This window comes from Poecilia mexicana, unplaced genomic scaffold (genome assembly GCF_051168715.1).
Source record: "Poecilia mexicana isolate PSO_F unplaced genomic scaffold, ASM5116871v1 scaffold_15, whole genome shotgun sequence".
Classification (NCBI taxonomy): domain Eukaryota; kingdom Metazoa; phylum Chordata; class Actinopteri; order Cyprinodontiformes; family Poeciliidae; genus Poecilia; species Poecilia mexicana.
Window position 1 is genome coordinate 5246141 of NW_028263384.1, and position 20361 is coordinate 5266501.

Below are 20361 nucleotides of genomic sequence, written 5' to 3' on the forward strand. Positions count from 1 at the left end.
AAGTGCCATTAAAGACCAAAAAATCTGTGTGGAACACATAGAAACCTGAACCGGTATGCTGATACTATCCATAAGGTGAATGTGCATCAGTAAAGGTGTCAGTGCATGCTCAGGTTTAACTTCAACTTACTGCAGTCATGCTCTGTATATAATTGATCATAGGACTATTACTGTATGAGTCAGTGTGATTATTATAATCTCTTAATAGCTCATCATGTTGGTGAGTACAAACGCCAGCGGGTGCTTCAACAATCCTAAATCCTGATTATTAGTTTTTTTACCTGTGTGATTAAATGTTTTGGTTTGCATCAGATAAATATAAATTCTTTTGATAGATGATACGTTAACACATTATTAATAGTCCTCAAAAATCAAAGATGGAAGGCTTTCTTCTACTTTGTATATTTGACTTCATAAACAAGTTCATTAAGAATTTAGATGTATTATTTTTAAATTTTGTCTTCTAAAACTTATTTTAGTGTAAATTACTGAAGCTTTATCATACATATTTTTGTCTAATATTTCCGAGCAGTATTAGTGACACCAGACTTAAAGTAGGAAATCAAATTTCTGAAACTATTTAATGTATTAATGTTAGCAATGTAGATGTGTTTATGGGAATTTGTGATCATTTTTCCAGAAGTCTATTAATGAGATGAGACAGTGATGTCTGATATGGACTGCCTCTCAGTCTTCGCTGTATTTTATTCCAAAGGTGTTCTCTCAGGTTGAGGTCAGGTCTGTCAAGTTCTTCCAGACCAAACTCACCTCTACAAACAGTGAAGATATTCAAAGACACTCCCCGATTATGGAATTCTCTCCAGTTGTTTTTACATTGTGTAAATTCCATTGATTATTTTAAACTGTAGCTACAAACAAGCTTTTAATTTAATTTGATATTATGTGTACTTCATCTGTGGTTTGTGAAGCACTTTATGGTTTTATCTGTGAAAGGTGATTCCATTAGCAGATTATTTCACTTATAACATGAGAAAAGTGTCTTTTTGTAAGTGAAATAATCTGTCAGTGGAACGTGGGCTTTTCATCCATATAAAGGAATTATTGATTCTAAACAAGCTTCTAACTCTTGCTGAAAAGTTACTTGTAAGTAAATTTTGTGTCATTTCAAGTGTACTAAGGTATTTGCACTAGAAACTAGACCAAAGATTTTGTGTTTTTGCACTGGATGCATTTGATGTCCTTTGGTGAGGTTAATGAAACAATAAAAATAATTTTAGAACCAAATGCTTTGATGCATAAATAGAGATAATATTATAATTATATTCTTCAAACCTCCACTGGAGAACCTACAGCAGATCTTCGTAGTCTAAATTTTATACTATTGAAGAATGCCAATTGACCGAGTCGATCAGAATTGTAATCAGCAGGTCAGACTGAGCTGGTAGCAGCCGGTAAACTGATATCAGCTTGCTCAGCAAAAGCTGCTGATGTGTTTTCTGTTTCTTACCCTTGCATATTCAATCTTGAGTGTACAGCAGCCAGCATAAATGTCAGCTCCATTTAGTGCTGCTTTGGCCTTCTGGGCACACTGAACTGACTCAAACCTGGAAGAGTCACATTAAGGAACACAAACATGACAACGCTGCCCAATCCAGAGCATGCACATCACAATTCATCTGTTAGAGCCTCGTGTTTAAGCGCAGCTCCTAGAATCGGGAACAGATATCCCCATGCAACAGAGCAGCAGCTAGCAGATCTCTGTGTGGTTTTAAACGGATTATGTGTAAGAGCAGGTGAGAGCCAGTGCCGTTTCTAAAAGGGTGCGTTTGAAACGTCAGACAAAAGGTGGAGGAGCTGTGACTCAGATGGGTGTGGTTTGAGCTAAACCACCAGAAATAGAAAGAAACAGAGATGGCAACATGGGAGAAAAAAAACATTTCCACCATATTTCTGGATGAGCAGAAGACATTCCATGACCCCGCCCACTGAGATGACCAAGGCATGGAGACGCAGTGACTCCTGAGGAAAAGGATACTCCACCATAGCCTGGATTCCATTTCTCTTAAAGATGACGATCCTTAGCACGCTGCCTATGGGGTTACACACAGTGTAGAGAACGTCCTGGACAAAAACACAAAGAAATTCCTCCTTCAGCTCCACATACATTAGTTTAAGAAGAGCATATATAATCATCACTCAACATAATTTTTTTGTTAAAACATAAGTAAAAACTTTTATCAACATTTATAAGTTGTTTGATTATTACATTTTTAGAGACGTTTGTTTCATTTCTTGTCATGAATACACATCTAATTTAACATAAAATAATTTAGATCTTAATCTGCCAGGGTATGAATAATTTTGGGCGGAAATTATGAAATTGGTCTGCTTTAGATTCCAAAATATAAACAATAGATTCCCGTTCTTCTTAATAATACAACTTTAGTTTGTTGAAGTTTGCAGGTATGTGTCTTAAAGTCCCACCACAGAATTTAAATGGAATTAAGGTCTGGACTTTTACCAGGCCATTGGCCTAGTTGTTCTGTTGTAGATGTGCTGCTATGTCTGGAGCCTCAGCTGACAGACAGATGGACTCATATCGCTGTGCCGAGTTCTGAGGCTGGAAAACAAGTCCAATCCGTTAGCCCTCTACTACCATGCAGAACACTCAGTATGTGATGTTTACACTCGTATATGCTGTATTTGGTTTATGGTCCTACATCTCTACCGTGGTCTCATCTGTTCCCAGAAAATTGGTCTAGAAGTCTTGTTAATGGAAATATTGATATTTCCATCATTTGTTCCATGTCTTACCTTTCTCTCTCCTCCCTATTTCTTGTCCATGTCAGTACAATAAAGGCCACTAGAGCTTAAAAATAAGGTTTTCCACTTTTGACTGAGCCATCTCACTGTAGAATGATGGTAGTTGAAAAATGTCAATGTAATCATTTCTAATGTCATTGCTAATGTCTTGAAGCTGTTTATGAATTTGTTTTTAAAATAACATTGATGCAAAAGCAGTGACAATATTAACTGTCTGTTTCATCTTTCATCTATATAGTGAGCTTAAAAATGTATTAACAACTGAAACACACACACAATCTTAACATGTGTGTCTTTACTATTAAAGGTGAAGTGGAGACAGGTCTGAGCTTGTCCATATGACTCATCAAAGGGTCGTAGGACCAGCTCCTTTCTCAGACTGAACTATTGTTCATCTCCTCTAACCAGTCAGTTCAACAAACAGTTGTGAGCTCTCTCACCACCCCGGGTGTGAAGAGGATCTCTACCTTTTCTGTAACCACAATGCTTTCCTTTCCTCTAATGTTTCTTTAACAGATAACACATCATGCCTGACTTGGTCCAACACATATTATGATCTCCCAGGATGCAGATGAAACCCTGTAGATGGTTCTCAATCAGCAGATCTTATGTCTGACAAACAAAAAGTGCAAAGTTTGTTTTATTATGTTTGTCTGTTTCATATAGTAACATGCAAGTGTTGAACAGCTATTAAAAGTAATCTAAACCGGTTCTGCTCTTCCTGTACAAGCCTCAGGAAGTCCTACACACAACCGCTATTACCTTCAAGTTAGGCTCTTCTAAACACTGTGGGAAGAAACAACAACCAACCAGATGTGATCAGAGTGGGTGGTTTCCACTGGGTGTAATGCAATGTAATGTCAACCAATGTGAAGATAGATCTTCTTTATGTCTGCACGCCTTTAAAGTCCTGTTATCATCTACTGCTGTCTCCATACCGCTCCTGTCCTCAAGACTGCAAACGCTGCACGGCTTCACATGCAAACACAAATCATCTGTCACACAACTATATGGTCGCTGGTCAGAGTAGCAGAGTATCTGACTGTGGCACAAGACAGAAAACAATGTCTATTGGGTGATACTTCCCTAATGTTACAAACTTATAAAAGCTTCAAACACTACTGTAGAGTTAAAATAAAAGAATATCTGAAGCTGCTTTTCCACAGGCTTGGTTTAACTGGTTCTGCCCTGGTCTTCCCGGGTCAGACCCTGAATGGTTCTTGCCCAGTTATTGTACTCTCTTCAAATATTGCCACAATTGAGTGTAAGCAATTTGATTGACAGCAGACTAGATTCCTTGATAAACTGCAAACTCCAAAGAACATCTCAACCACTGCAGTGGAGCTACTCAACTTTTGAAACGGAATGTGATTTTGCAGCGCTGCTAGCAGCATGTCTCTGAAGAACGGTCAGCAAAGAAGAAAAGAGAAATGCTGCCGCTATGGCCAACATTCTATAAGAGTTAAAGTTTTGCACTGTTCTGGTATGAAACACCAGAACTATATACAGTAATATTTGTTTGGTGTTCTGTGTATTTTTTTTTTTGAGTTTTTCCTTTCAATAAAGTTCATGTATGGATACTTTTCATCTTTTGACTGTATAACCTAAATCCAAAAGGTTGCATGTTTAAAAATTAAGAATAAAATGGCACAATATAGAGAGATTTGTACACACTGCAAACTAATCAGCTAAAGTGAATTGTTTTCATTATGTTTGGGCCAGCAATTCTAAAAGACAAAATTAAAATATGAGTTTATTTGAGTCCATCCAAACCTTGAGGGTCTCCATTGATGAGTGTCGCTGCAAACATCATCATGTAGCACTGACCACAGCTCCTGCACACTCACAGTCCTACTCATATTCACTCTCTGATCAGTGAGGAACATACCATAATTCAGACTCTCCAAGCTGGTCTCAAACCGAACCAGAAATTAACAAGTTAGAGTAAGTTTAACGTCTGTTTACACACTCTGTACACTGTAGCTTCTCTAGTAGGTATTAAGATAGATTATTTCATAAATACCAAAGTGTAAGAAGCTGTGGTATTGCATGTGGTAGAAGATGTTAGATTGTAAAAGTTCATACTACTGCCACATGTACAACATAAAAATATGTCCATAAAAATATAAAGGTTTGTGTACAAACCTTTATAGCGCTTGTTTACGTCATTTAAAGGCACACAGCCTGTTCAGTGTGAGTTTTAAAAGGTGCAGTGTACAAATCTGTTTCATGTAAGAAAAACCTGTGTTTTAAGGAGGAAAAGTAAGAACTAAACTAGGAGACCCAATAAACAGTATAATGTCCCTTTATTTCCTGCATGTACAGTCTAACGTCTGAAGATCCAATTTTTTTAACTGGATCAGACATGAAGAACTCTGAGACACAGAAAAAAATACAAATTGTGGGAAGAGAAAGGCATCATTCAGGAAGATATTTAGACCACCCAACCCTTAGCCAACGGCTAAACCTGGATGTTTGCCTCTATAGGGTTCCCAAAGGCTCAGTTACATACCAGCAACAGTCAGACATGACTGTGTATGTTTAAAATGAAGGTGTGTGTGTTTACCGTAGTGATGGGGTAGAGCGGGTTCTGGATGGACAGCAGCAGCACCTTGTTGCCGCTGTTTGGGTTGTCAGCATTTGTTGGTCTGGTGATTCTCTTCGATGTGGAGTAGTTAAAGTAAGCCTGTTGTCCTAGTTAACACATCAGTCAAACACATCAGAACAATTGGACCCAAGTCCAATATCTTTAAACTGGTTGGTAATTAGACATGTGAATGGTATATGAACTCAATTTACCAGTAAAAAATGCAATGTTTACTGATTTACTGTGTCGTGTCTGTAATTTTGCATTTTATGATGTAAAGCACTTTGAACTGCTGTGTTGCTGAACTGTGCAATACAAATAAAATTGATTGATTGATTGATTGATTGATTGATTGATTGATTGATTGATTGATTGATTGATTGATTGATTGAATTTACATAGCATCTTTCCAATCATACAAACCACTCAAAGTGCTTTACACCAGTGGTCCCCAACCTTTTTATTACCACGGATCGGTCAAAACTTGGAAAATTGTGCTGCGGCCCGGGAGTGGGGGGCGGGGGGGTGCAGAGGGAGTGAATTGTCAGATAAGGCTTCTGCATGTTGGTGTTCCCGCTAAATCCTGAATATACCCAATTTGGGTTGTCTTGGCCTTTTTATCACAGCCTGTGGGGTTTACCCTGACTGGGAACGAGAATACAACCTGCTGAATGTGACAGGTAGCCAATCAGAAAGCGCGGTGACGTAAGAACAGAGGGGAATCCCAAACAGCTGACATATCACGCAACTGTGAGTCTGGTGGATATCGGAGATGATATGTGGAAATGTTTCTTATTATATGTAAAGGTCGTTATTATATATGTTCATGTTTATTCAGTTAAAAATGTTAATTATGAAAAAACATTCACCTCCAAATCATAGTGCAGCAAATAGAGCGGCTGCTCCCGCTGTCTTTTCTTTTCCCGCCTTTTCTTTTTGTTACGTCTTTTATCTCTTAAAATGACTCCACAAACTGCCACTATTGCTTCTACATCGTCATCCGTGTTTGGTTATTCTAAATTCCCGCTAGGGTTTTGTGGATTTTCTTCTGGAATGGCGATGTTTGTGACTGGAATCGGTTTGTGTTGCTCCTGCCCTGTGGCTGGAGACACGAACTGATCGAACCTGTTGTTCTTTTATCAGCTCTGTGATCACAGAGGTTTGGAAAATCGTCCGACAATCCTTAAATCTTGCCGTCTAAACCAGACTTAAGACTCACAAGCTCTACTCATCTCCTCTCGACCACTGCCCAAACGCTCTCTGACTCTGGTCGCTATGGTAACGTTTACATATCCCTTCAAAATAAGATACAGATGCGCCACAAAAACGAGCATTTTACTTTCGTGAAAATTTTAACTCACGATAATGACTAACAGGAGCCTTGAGCTTGTTTCTCTGCAACGAGACGGTCCCATCTGGGAGTGATGGGAGACAATGACACCTGAAGTGTTGCTTATATCCACAGCCTGCTTGGTCTCCAGTGGCGAAGCAGTTTGAAGCTTCATTCCCTCATTAGCAGCCGGTCGCCGGAGTCAGAGCCGGCTAGCTTTACCGCGGTGATCGACGCATGTTACACAGAGCGGCTTGTAATGTTTGACTCACCTACTGGTCCGGGATAAATCCATCCTCCTGTCTCTTCTCTGGGCCTTTTCCCCTTTGCAAAGAAACTTTCCAAAGACATCTGATCCGTTTCTTACTCATTTTGCTGCCTGTGGGCTCAGTGTTGGCGCGCAAGTAACTGAGAGAATCCGGTTAAAGGATTTTCAAAATAAAAGATCCTCAAGACTCAAATAATACATAAAACGGAAATATTTAATTATTTCTTGCGTGGCCCGGTACCAATTGGTCCACGGACCGGTACCGGTCCACGGACCGGGGGTTGGGGACCACTGCTTTACACTAAGACTCATTCCCCCATTTTTACTAACGCACACATCTATACACCAATACGCAGATCGGTAGGCAACTTGAGGCTAAGTTCCATGCCCAGAGGCACATTGACATGTAGCAGGAGGAATCAAATCTACAACCTTCCAATTGCAAACCTCAATCATCACCATCATCCAGCAGTAATCACATTGACGACTCCTCTGACAGAACTTAATCTAAGAAAATGCACAAATGCCTAAAGTTGAAGACTAACAATGGTAAAAGCTGACTTGTGATCCTGGACATGTACTAAACATAATTCAGATTTCTATCTGGATTAGACCATTTCTCTACACAAATATGTGAACCATTTAGTGTTGGTCTTAAATCTCCCTTTTACAACTCAAAATAAAGATTTGCAAAAGATTTAAGGACAACTATGTGCTTCATACAAGCCAGAAATCTCCAAAAATATCCCAGCAGAGGAATGAAAGTACCTGCGATGTACACCGGCTCCTTGGCTCCGCAGGACACACAGCGATCAGCACTCTCCACTGCAGAGAACTCCACTAAGGCCTGACGCTTGAAGGGCATCATCATCACATAGCTGGAGAGAAAAGAGGCAGAAATATAAGGATAAGAAATGACAAACACACACTTCGCTCTCAGATCTTTTCAATTTCATGACATTTTTCTGGATTTCTGCAGGAAAAAGTCAACAGCACTTTATGCAAACATCTCAGAACAAATGATGTTGCTGATGTTGCATTAGTGACCAAAACATTTGATTGTGCAACAGCTGCCAACAAAAAGGAACTGGTCCCTCAGTATGTGTTCTGTTCAACATGCCATGTTCCTCAATGGTTAGAGCACTGCTTTTGTGTTTATCTACTTGATTATTAATGTACTTAATTGTCTAACTTTGATCTGCAACAAAGTTAGACACTCATGGTGTCAATAATTTGTTATAGTTAAATCAACACTATGAGACATCTGCTTTTGGGTCTGTGTTCTCACTTCTTTCCAAAAGTCTAATTCAAGCATGTTTGAGATTCTCCAAAAATAATTTGTATAATCTTTTAGCTCTTTCAAGCTACAATAAGTTACATTACTAAATAAAGTTTAGCTAAACCAGTAGGGATTTCCTGGCATTTGAATCCTTTAGCTATAGCCAATCAGTAAGTGAGAAGAACTTACAAAAGACTCAGAATAATCTCATTGGTCAAAGACATCAATCAGTGGAAAGGAACAACATAAAAAAACAACAGTAGGGTTGTCACAATATGAACATTTTAAACATTTCGACATTTTAATCTCTGTCAAAATGGCTTTCAACAGAGATATTCGAAAGTCATTTTTCTATTTTTCTATGTCAAGTCATGTCCATACTATACATTTGAACATCTGTATTATTTAGAATTAAGAATAGAAGTTTTAAATGTGGAAATGAAATGTGAAAGTGGTTCTCTCTTTGACTGTGTGCTTTGTATTGCACTAAGAGTTTTCTGTATTTCACCATTAATTTAAATCTATTGATGTGGTTAAGATGAGACTGATATCAATGTCAGCAGAATCTTTCAGAAAACATAGTCAACAGCAGAAATGTGCACACTTTTTGTCACAATAAGCAACAAATCAATTAATCGCATAATGAATTTAAATGAGCTCAATAATTCCCATTTACATGATTTATCAGTTTTCTCTTTTCTCTCCCTCTTTCTACCAAAAACTGGATGACAAAAGTCTTCAGTTTGGTGCTTTAGTCTCAAGTAGTCCTTTGTTTGGCAGACAATTTGTATTTTTTTATTTATTTTGGAGAATGATAAATGTTCAATAGAATTTAATGTTTATTTATCTTTAAAAATCAGTTCTTGCATGATCATGCCATTACCATTATATCAATTGAAAATGTTCTCAAAACATTACTGCAACAACTTCTGAGACAGCAAAACTTGCTACCATGACATGCCTATAAACACTGAAATTAGAGTTTTTCTTATCTTTAAGCCATAACCATGAAGACACCAGAACTAAAATTTTGAAATATTTCCTTTTATGCATCTCTCTTTAATATGAGTTTCACTTTCTCTTGAGTAGCAAAAAATATTGCATTTTTTTCATAATATTTACAGATTATTTTAGCTATACTTATAGAAGAATAATAGTCAATTTAAACCAATCATATAGGCAAATTCCAAGTCAAGCACAATTTCCAAGTCAAAGCAATTTGATCCCAGTTATCAAACAAAGCAACTCCACACTGAACTTGAACAGTCAAGTTCTGGTTATCATTCATGTTGGTTAAAAAGTTTTCTGACTGAGGGCAATCCAACAACAACATGAACACACAACATGGAAGTGATGCGGAGTGAAGATCAGTTCAATCCAGAGCAAGGTTTCACAACTAGATAGCTGAGAAACACATGATCTGCTAGGCTCATCACAGTCATGGAAGGATGTTTTTATAAAAGTGGCTTTTATAAAATCATGTAAAACCATTGTGTGATACAGGCTTTCAGCATTCAGAAACTTGACAGGATTTGAGAAGACAGAGCAACTAAAAACATTAAAAACTGGATTGAATTTAAAAGTGTTTCTTTGTTAAAACCTATAATAGTTTTCCTTAAGGAGATGGGAATTCTGTTTTAAGCAATTAGAGTTGATAAACTAAACATAGGGAAAACTCCTAATCCTTCAAGGTTTAGTTTTCTTTATTATCGTCTCAGATCTAGTTTCTCAACAGTCACAGTTCATGCTAAACTGTGTGCAACATTTTATAGGGCTTTTTTATTTTTGTATATTTTTACTGTTTTACTTTGTAATTTAGTTGAGTTATATTAGCTTAGTGAGTCTGTTTAACTGGAAAGCTGAATAATTTTGGATAATAAACTTATATTAAAGAGAAGTTATCTGTCATTAATTTTCTGTGTAGAGCTAGTGTTGGACTTTTAACTTCATCGATTGTTATTTTAACACCTAAGCAGGTATATAGAAACAATAGCTGAAATTAAACTATTTGGCTGTTATTTTTCTGATAATCAGGTGGTGCCCCGACAAGGTAATTTTGACCTAAATAGCTAGTTTTGTTAATAATTGCCCTGTGTAATTATTTAGTTATTCATAGCCAAACCAGAGCCTATTGCTGCACAAGACGTAAGCAATAATACTCCATCAGTATATTTTACTAATATCATGGAGCTATTCTGTCAACTCTACAATCAACATCAGTGTAGAAATCTTAGTTTTGACACCAACATCTTTGTTTTCCTAATGCTCATATTTTAAAACAGTAAACCATTTGCTCATCCTCCATGGTGCAATGTTTCTAAACTCTCTGGATAACAGACACGGTGGGTCCAGATAGTTCTCATTCTTCTTGTGCTTTGTGGTTTTTTCATGTTTAAAATTAGTGTTTGGCTATGTGAACCAGATTTTAGCATGAATGTCAAACCGCTGTTAGAGCACACAGACAGGTTCATGCTGTAGCATGTCTCCTCTAGTCTAGAAGTTGTTTGAAAACATATGTTTTAATGTGTAAAAGATTTATACATAATTAATTGCTTTCTTTTCTTTCATATAGAGAGAGTCCGTCCAGAACCTTTGTATTTATTCATTTCTGGTTCGCCTGTAAATCTGATGCACAAGCGACATTTGCTAACAACAGCACTTGGTGACAAAAACGCTTTTCTTAGCCCACTGGGATTCATTTTTGCTTTAAAAACCAATCTGATAAGACAATGGAAAAGCCTATTGTTGTGTTCAAGTTGTGCTAACTTAGCTGTTAAGCTAAACAAGCCTAAAATATCACCTCAATGCTAAACATGTAGCAGCAGAACAGATGTCCTCAACACTAATGTCAGACTCCACTGTCCACATTCCAAAAGACGTTCCATGAACAACCAAGAGTTACTGATCCCGGGGAAGCTGAATGGGTAGAATAACATGTTGCACAAATCTGATGGCTGAAAAACAGATTAAAAACAATACATATCTGAGCTCATATGTCTATTTATTCAATTTAGCTGCAAAAGGTGTTTTTTGAATTGAAAATGTTGCTTGTTTTGTCAATGTATGGTTTTCGATTAAAATGCGATTAATTGCGATAAATTAATTTTAACCTGCAATTAACACAATTAAAAATTTTAAGCAAGTACTACTACTAAAAAAAAATAAAAACACTAAAACTCCTACAGTTCATAAAAACACTTCCACACAGAGCATGATTGTATAAAACTTACTACAAAATGATAAAAAGGAGACAAAGTAAAGAGAAAGAAGGCCATCAGTGTAAATGGGTCATTCGGCTTTCCCTTTTGAAAAGTCCAACTAATGTCCCCATTATCCACTGGCTCTACTTCGGCTGCTCCACAACACAATATTTGAATTCACTCGTTCATGAGAGACTGATGACTTTGGCTAATGATTTTTGGTTATCAGGTGATGCTCCAACTTCTTTCAATTAAAAGAACCTTTAACTCTATTAATAATAAATTATTGATACTAATTATTAATAGCTGCATAAGTCGAGCATCGATGCAATCCCTGTTGCATAGCAGCTGCCTGTGCTAACACATAAGATGTTAAAGACTGATTAAATAGACAGTGCTACTGGAATCATTAATTATAATGGTCATTATATTACAGGTGAGGAAAACCTTGTTTTGAAAGCTGTTAATTATAATTCTCAAAGAGAAACCGGCACCAGCTAGTGTTAAAGATGTCCGGTGTTCTTGCATTCAGCTGAAAGTGGGGGAGCAGCTGAGTCAGTCTGTGTGAAGTTATGCAACACCTGGAGTAGACCAAGATGTCCAGCTGGCACAGACCATAACAAAACTGAGCATTTGAGTAAATCTCAGATATTAGTATTGATATTAATGACTGTAGCTGTCTTCAGGGTTTTTTTTCTCCATTTCCTAACAGAACGGACTGGTTAGTGTTTTCACATTAACTTCAGTTGCAAAGCCTTCACTGAGTTGGTCCTGAGAAGCTGCCCACCTGAGGTTGCCATGGTGATATATCAGAAATGGATTTATTTATTCATGGAGACAACCTGTAAATGTCAAGGTAACAAGTAAAAATATTGTAATCTTTTTTCTTATTACATATTTCCCATGCCTTATTAGACATAAATGAAAATATGTAAAAAAAACAAAACAAAAAAAAACATCTAAACGATTAGATTTCTGAACCTGTCACAAGGTTTGTAGTTGTGAAGCCAACATGAAATATAACTATTGTAATGTACAGAATCATTAATGAGCTTTTTCTGTCTCTGGCACACACACATACGCATGTTTGTCTTACTATCTTTGCGGGGACTTTCCACTGACTTCCATTAATTTCTACAGCCTAACCATAACACCTTAGTCCTAAACCTAACCCCTAACCCAAAGTCCCCACAACGTAATATAAAACACAGAAACAGTGGATGCATTCTCACCATATTGGTCCGAATTTCTTCAGGGCGTCGATTAGGTCTGCTTCCACCACGGCCTCACAGAGACCCCGGACATGGACCACCGGACTAGGAGAGATGAGATGGGAGTCTTCGCCATTATCCTGCAACACAGTTAGCCACAATCACAGTAAAGCTAGTTCATATCATGCTGTACTTTAGCTTCATATCTTCAGTATACATTTTCTGACTTTATTTCCATAAAATAATATGGTCAGCAAGACAAATAAAACCCGCTGTGAAAGTTCAATTTTCACTTTCTTGTAAATATCTGGTTTGTTATTTTCTTTAATAAAAAAAGGTTGAAACATGTGATTTATATATTTTTACGAGCTCCCTTAATTAATACTTTATTGAACCACAGTTGACTGCAGGTCTTGTGTAAAATATTATAGAGAACTTCAAAGCTCTATCAGCTTTGAAAATCTACAGACGTTTTTGACTACTGTGCTGTACAAAACAGCTCAAGATCAGCCTGAGTAGATAAAGTGTCTGTAAATAATCAAGTCTTTCCTCAAATTCTCAAACAAACTAGGTCTATGCTTTGACTAAGCCATTCTTCAAGACTAATAAACACTAAATGAAATATTAGCAGAAAAAATTAAGCAGTGATATCACCGCTGAGTTAGACATAAGAGGAGGAAAAAGAGGCATAGAAAATGGCGGGGTGGCGTGGGCGAGTGTCAGAGCCTCAGATGATATCCAGACCTGGGCAATACCTTTCAGAACACAGAAGCATAAACCCAACATGTGCTTAGACCTAGCTTTAAACTAGACAAAGGGATGAAAGACCAAAGAGCTCCAACCAAACCGAGACCTAGATCTCTAGACCTATCTCTGAATCTATTCAGACAAGAATTCACTTTTTTGGTCTGCATAAAAGTTCGACTGCACATTCATACCTCCCCAAATTAACCAGACTTTCTAGGAAAACAAACTATAGTTTGATTATAGAGGACTAAAAATAGTTGGTATGAATGCATCCTTAAACAAAACTCTAACCTTGCAATGAGCTGACCAGGCTCGCTCAGATTATAGATAATGTCCAGGGACTGGACAAAGAGAAAGGTTCAACATCTGGAACAGCTGCATGGGTATTTGGGAAGAGCTGCGAGTCGACTTATGCAGAGGTGGGGATTTCCCCAGGCTCCCATGTCAGCCTTATGGACGAACCCAGTATGTCCATACTACTCTAAAAGTTCTCCAAGTTACACTTCAAAGGTACTATTCTGTATTCTGTTTCTCTATCCAACAAAACAGGATGAACTGTTCATGCAAGTCTCTGTCAGAGGTAGAGCTCCAAGGCAATTCTTATCTGTTCAGCTATGAGTTTTAGTGCAGGCGTGAGTTTTAGCAGTGGAAGATGCAGTCCTATTGTTTCGTTTAAGTAGATGGATGACCAACACCCACCTGAGTGGGGGACATCTTATCCTATGTAGCTGTGGTCTTCTTTGTTGCTTCTCTGATTAATGCTCTCCTTACCCAGACTGTCAGTCCAAGTGGATGTCAATGTCTTGGTAAGCCTTCAAGTGGTCCATCCTGTCTCTATGTCCAGATGATGGATTGACTCTGGGAAATGTTCAAAGTTTGGGATGTTGTTGTAGAACCTAACCCCACTTTAAACTATAGGTGTATCAGACTAAAGCAAACAACTTCTGCCAAGAGCTGAGCGTCATCTAAAGCCATCAATGAAAATCTCTAGAGAACTCGACCAAATCTCTCTCTGTTACCCTGCAAACAGTTTATCTAGTGCTCTCTAAGTGAACACACCACACTGAATATCCTCTCTGCAGTTCTTGAGAAATGCACATGGCTCCTCTCCTTGTCCTTCATGAGGAAAAGCAGACCACAGACTGTTGCTTCTCACCTCCACCCACTCAACCACTGTTCAGCAGCAACCTGTGGGCAGAGGAGCGATGAGGAGGTGGTCAAAGAAGCCTGAATTTAATCCCTAGGAAGAAGCTTTGAGTATGCCTCAACATAACAATTTTTATGCCAGAACGGAATGCTTGACAAGATATATACGTGGAAAAACATCTTCCCCAACAACATGGTGAAGTCTATTAATCTAAGAGGATAATCCTCTAAGTGGTCCTTAGACCCAGACCTGGTACTGATTCACTCATTACTGGGTTTTGAAAAAAAGGCTGAATTGGAAGTTGTTAGGCCTCATTGGTTTCACTTCTGATCAGTTAGGCTGACGTTTGAGACCTTAGATCAGAGTGAGAACAGCTAAAACCACTAGATTGCATATGTTTAAAATGGCACTGAAGAGGACTTCCTGTATTATGTCACCTAGTTGTTAGTGTATTAGTCTCATCACTATATAATCTTGATCAACAAATCTAAACCATGGCTGTTAACATGATGACATAGTAATGAGCTGAACTTCCTTTGCTCAGAGTGTTACTAGTTTAAAGTCTCTGTTCCCTGATGTGCCTAATAATAATTTATGCGGTAAAAAGCATGGAGGATGTTGAAGTATCATCAAAAATCCAGTGTCAGCTTATGTGTCAGCTGCTGTGACAATTGGTCATCCCCTCAGGTCACGAATGCTTCAGACCAATCAAAAAGTGCCATTATTTCTGTGTCTCTGTTGAGTCATTTTGAAACCAAATTAAGAAATGAAGCCAAACACGTTCAGTTTTATTCAATTTCTGTAGAACTAACTCACAAGCATTGTCTCTTTACAAAAAAGTATTTTTGTTTCAATCACTCACACCTTCCAACTGAATCTTGTCATCAATCAGTGCAATAAAAAGTTAAAAAGTTTCTGCCTAAGGAAACCCAGCAGAGCATTGAGTCATTGACTTGCAGCATTTACTCCTCTTGGACATAGCTGCAGTAAACAATCGCTTGTGTTGTCATTGATTTTATTTCCCAAATTTCACTTTTTACATTTTTATATTTCTGAATTCCATTTTTTTTTTCAATTTTAACCACTTTTATTAATCTAAAAGGTATGTCACTGTGGTGTGACTAACAAATGCTGAATAAAAAAAAATCAATATAGAGGTCAACATTTACTGTTATTCTGTTTCAGTATAACAGACAGCTGTGGTTTAACAGAACATTAGATTGATTTACAAGGTATAAAAAGTGTTTCTTCCTCATTTTTTAAAGAACTCACACATTTCGAGCAAAACTAAGAACCTCATTTCTGACATACAAGAAAGTCTCCCTTTTAAAAATGCTTTAGAGAAGAATTGAACACCAAAAATTATGTCCCATAAACTCAGTTGACTGAACTTGATTTAGAAAGTCACACACCTCTCTAAGTCCCACAGTTGACTGTACAGGTCAGAGGTCAAATACCAAGCATGAAATCAAATGAACTGTCTGAAGACCTACAATCTCTATCTCTGCAGCAATCCACTAATCAGACCTGGATGGAAGAGTGGTCAAATAAAAGCAACTCCTTTATAAAAGCCTCATGGCACCCCGACTGGAGTTTATCAAAAGGTACCTGAAGGACTCTCAGACCAGGAGAAACAAGAATCTCTGATCTGATTAGACAAAGACTGGCCATACTTGAATCCAGCTGAACATTTCTGGAAAGATCAGAAAATGACTGACAGACGTTTCCATCCGACCTGATGGAGCTGGAGCAAAACTGCAGAGAAGAACGGACCAAGCTGCCTTAAGATGGATGAGCTGAGCTGGTCACATCATGTTCAAAACGACTGGCGGCTGGAACTGGTGTCAAAGGTGGATCAATGAAGTACTACTAGGCAAAGCTGCGAATAGTTATGTAAAAGTGATTTCTTGGTCTTATTTTTTTTTAAATTTGCAAAAATCTCAAAAACCTTTATCCACATTGGCATAATGGAATTTATAGAATTTCGAGGAAAGAGATTGATATGGCTATAACACAAGATGTTGAAAAAGTGAAGCTGTGAATACTTTCCAGATGAACTGGATCACTGATTATGAAAAGCCTTCAGGAGGAACTATTCACTGCAACTGGAGGTGAATCCTGACAGTCAGATTGTATGGAAAGCAGTAAGTCTGAAAGAACTACAGTTAAATATACTGTTATCTGTTTGAGAATTAAATATAGATCAATTTAATGTTACAATAAAATAACAGAAACAAAGGTCTACAGCTATGTATGATCTAATACTGTCTTCTGAACAGTACAGTTATTATCTGGTAATAACAGTAACATTACTGTTGCTAGCAGAAAGTAACAGTCTATTATCTAGTAATAACAGTTTCATTGTTGTGGAAAAAGCCACCATAAACAAATAATTTTTTTAATTCAACTAAAAAAACAGTACAATCTCACATTGAAGATTTTAAAACCTTATCCCTGAAGTAAATGAGTCCATGTTTGATTTATCCTTTTGATTATTTGACTCAACTAAAAACTGCTCACCCCCGGAAAATACAATGGAAAAACGGCACGAGGGCATTCCGTTGCAGGTTTAGTGGTTAAAACATTTATTTACTTTTGCAAATTTAAATTCCATTACATCATTCAAATGACATAACAGTTATGTTATATGCTCATGAGCAATAATCTCTGATAAGATCAATATATATTTAAAAGTAGTCTTTTTGACTCTTGAATCTCTTTACTGTCTTTTCTTCAGACACACACAGTTGTTCCATATCATCAAAACAAACAAACTTGAGTCAATCTGGGCGTTAGAGGACTAAGTCATCCTGTGGTTAATGACACATCCAGCATCACTATGCTCTCCTGCTGCTTCACTTGTCTTGACTTTATAAGGTGTGAAAATGTAATTTTAATTTTAGTGACATGCCTCCTCTTTTTCACTGCTAACAGTGTGCATGATACATTAATAGGGGATAATTTTGTGTTTAATGATGTGACCAGAGCTTGGTTGCTCTCCTTCTTCCTACAGCTTCCTTCTCCAGTGAAGGCCAGGCTGCCTGCCAGGTATCTCCTCTTTTGGGCTCTAACGCGAAGCCTAGATGCCTGAATGCTGACTCCATCAACCTGCGGGATGATGCAGTCAGACAGACCCCCTCCATGGAGCAACCAGTGACCGGCAGCTTGGAGATGCTGCTGAGCGGAGGTCTCTGAGACACACAACAGCAGCAAACCAGAGGCCACGCGCACGCGCATGCCAGCCTCTGCGGTGCTGCTCGGTTCCGTCAGCTTAGGTAATAGCATCCCTGCTCTCCTTACCTTTCGTCCTGAACCGAACTGCCTGCCGCTCCATCGGGCCCGACTGTCCGTCTCTGCCTCCCCATTACCGGGCAGCGACCCGCTGTCCGAGTCCTCCCCCTCCTCCAGCTCATCCTCCGCTCTGTCCTCCTTCTCCTCCAGCAGTGGCTCCTCCATTTTCAGCCGCTTGGCAGCTCTTCCGTACTCCCCTTCCTCGCGCTGACCGCCTGCTTCCACCGTCGACATGTTCGCGGCTTGCAGTAGAGCTGTCAGGGAGCGGGGAGGAGAGGCTCTGTTGTCGGTCGCTCCTACACGTCCATTCCAGTAGTTGTCCCTATCCCCACTACGAGCAGCCTCCCTGCCTGCGCGTCTCCGTGTACCTGTCCCGCGTTGCGTCACCGGTCCAGGCTTCTGTCTGATTCACGGAGGCTCTGCGACGCCACAGATTTCGGAGTGTGGAGGTGTGAGGGGTCCGCCACATCCCGCCCCCCGCGCCTCTTATTATTGGAGACCGTTTTCAGCGCACTGGAAACACGGCACGTGATTGGTCGATGCCAAGGCGTCAGCGTCTCCGAGTCCTGCAGCGGGGGACCAGAGACAGGAATAATGGGCAAAGATTCAGAGGTGGACTGGAAATAGAAGAGGAAGAAATCAAAGGCATGACCGTTCACTGAATCATTAAAAGGAAGTGATCCATGTAACTACGTTGCTCTAAATCTTTTAACTTATGTAAAGAAATGCTGGTGGATTAGTATTAAACTGTTAGGATCAATGGAGGATTTTTTTTTTTATACATAAAATAAATACTGATGTTGGACTTTTATCAATTTATTTGAAATAAGTCTTTTTTTTTCTTCTTTCTTTTTTTTAGAGGGCAGGGCCATTCAGGTAATGTTCTTTGCAGATTACTGGTCCCTTTCTGGCAGGTTGAGGGCTCTGAGGGAAATATAATTTTTTTTCTTCAATCTCTCAGATTGCTTTGGGGGTTTTGAACAAAGTAAAATAACTTTACTTTTTCAAGTGGAATGTTAGAAGTGTTGATATGATTCTCCAAATTGTACCCAAACCGCCTCTAGTCGCCCACTCATGAGAACAAGTATAAGTGTCCAAGTTGTATGAAAATCTTGATTGTTCTGGTGTTATGGATTCAGCTGTAAAGGTTATCTGCCGTCTGTCTCAGCAAAGCAAAAAACAAAGGAAGTATGAACGTGCATGTGAAAAGAGAACGATATCAATGTGAAGCAATCAAGTAACTCAAAGCTGTTGGGAAACCTGAGGGCAGGATGCAAGCATTGCCTAAACATTTTAAAGTGATACAGGAAGTGCATATAAAGTTGACAGACAACAGAGGTATTTTATATGGCTTTCTGTTGAACCCAGGCCTGTACAGTATGGGTGATTGTTCCAAATGTTTCTGGGTTCAACCCTAACCCGGTAACTGGGGTGAGATTACTTTTAAGACACTGTCTGCTCCTTCATCTAAGGTTGTATAGACAACATTTTATCACCAGGTGAGAAGTCAATGATTTCAAGAGTCTGTTGTGTGTGTGTGCATATGTGTTTTATTTACCAAATATATTATTATAAAGCTTACTCTATGTTGAGCATTGGTGATCCATTTGTATACAGCACTATTAATAAAAAATCAGTTCTTCCTTCATCAGTGGCCTGAAAACAATATCTTGATGAAATATGAAAAGTAGGTTATGGAATTGCCAGAGGGATTCGTAACGGGAACAAAGTCCCATTCTTTTCAGGAAGAGTTTCATGTCTGAGCACCCCATTCAGGGAGGATGTGTTTCAATGGGAAATCCTCAGAGTAGCAACTCAGATCCCAGTTTGTCCATCCTCCAAGTCAGGCTAACATGGTCGCACTGCCGCACAGATTCAAGTCATTATTGTAGTTCTACTTTCACAGCCTGCTCAAAACTGTCGCTGGTATGGATGAGTAGTTTTGGGGCTGATGGAAAGGCACACACACCCAGCAGCTAACAGAACAATATGATGCTGAATGAAGGAAACTAACTAGCTGATAACTGCTGGGGAGGTGATTAGTGACATGGGAACCAGGTGAGCACAGAAAGGGCAAAAAAACCTAAGAAAATAACACATAATGCCTTAAAGGGACAGTATTATGTTTTTCCAGTCACATAGTGCTATTTTATAGCACAATCAAGTAACTATGTTAAAAAACTGTTTTAAAAAGTGCTACATATATCAAATATGACTGAACAGAATTTGACTTAGTAATTTAATGTCTTGAAATTGGGTCTGTGTCTCTTTAAAACTCCTGCTCTTCCACCTTCAGGAAGTCATTACAACATGGCTCCTCTATTAATGGCCCGTTTAATCTCATTGAATTCAAGAACACATGAGAAACACTGAAAGTTGTCAGTCTGGAAAGACTAAGTTATTTCCAAGGCTTTGGGACTCCAGTATAGTATCAGATTACTTTTTTTTTTATCTGTCACTCAGTTCAAGCAGTCTGTTTCCAGATCTCTCTCTCACACACATGCACAGCTGACAGCA

General features: G+C 38.5%; 1 protein-coding gene across 1 annotated transcript in view; it reads right to left on the reverse strand.

Annotated features, from left to right (window-relative positions):
• The window catches only part of LOC106920230 (heterogeneous nuclear ribonucleoprotein L-like), a 29670-nt gene extending 10593 nt beyond the window's left edge, over window positions 1-19077 (reverse strand). The window contains exons 1-6 of the mRNA XM_014991116.2: window positions 17854-19077; window positions 12681-12799; window positions 7738-7847; window positions 5351-5478; window positions 1997-2082; window positions 1469-1565 (exon numbers count right to left, since the gene is read on the reverse strand). Of these exons, the coding sequence (XP_014846602.1) occupies window positions 1469-1565; window positions 1997-2082; window positions 5351-5478; window positions 7738-7847; window positions 12681-12799; window positions 17854-18078 (765 nt within the window). The 5' untranslated portion in view covers window positions 18079-19077. The remainder of the gene's footprint in view (window positions 1-1468; window positions 1566-1996; window positions 2083-5350; window positions 5479-7737; window positions 7848-12680; window positions 12800-17853) is intronic.
• Between the last annotated feature and the right edge of the window lie 1284 nt (window positions 19078-20361).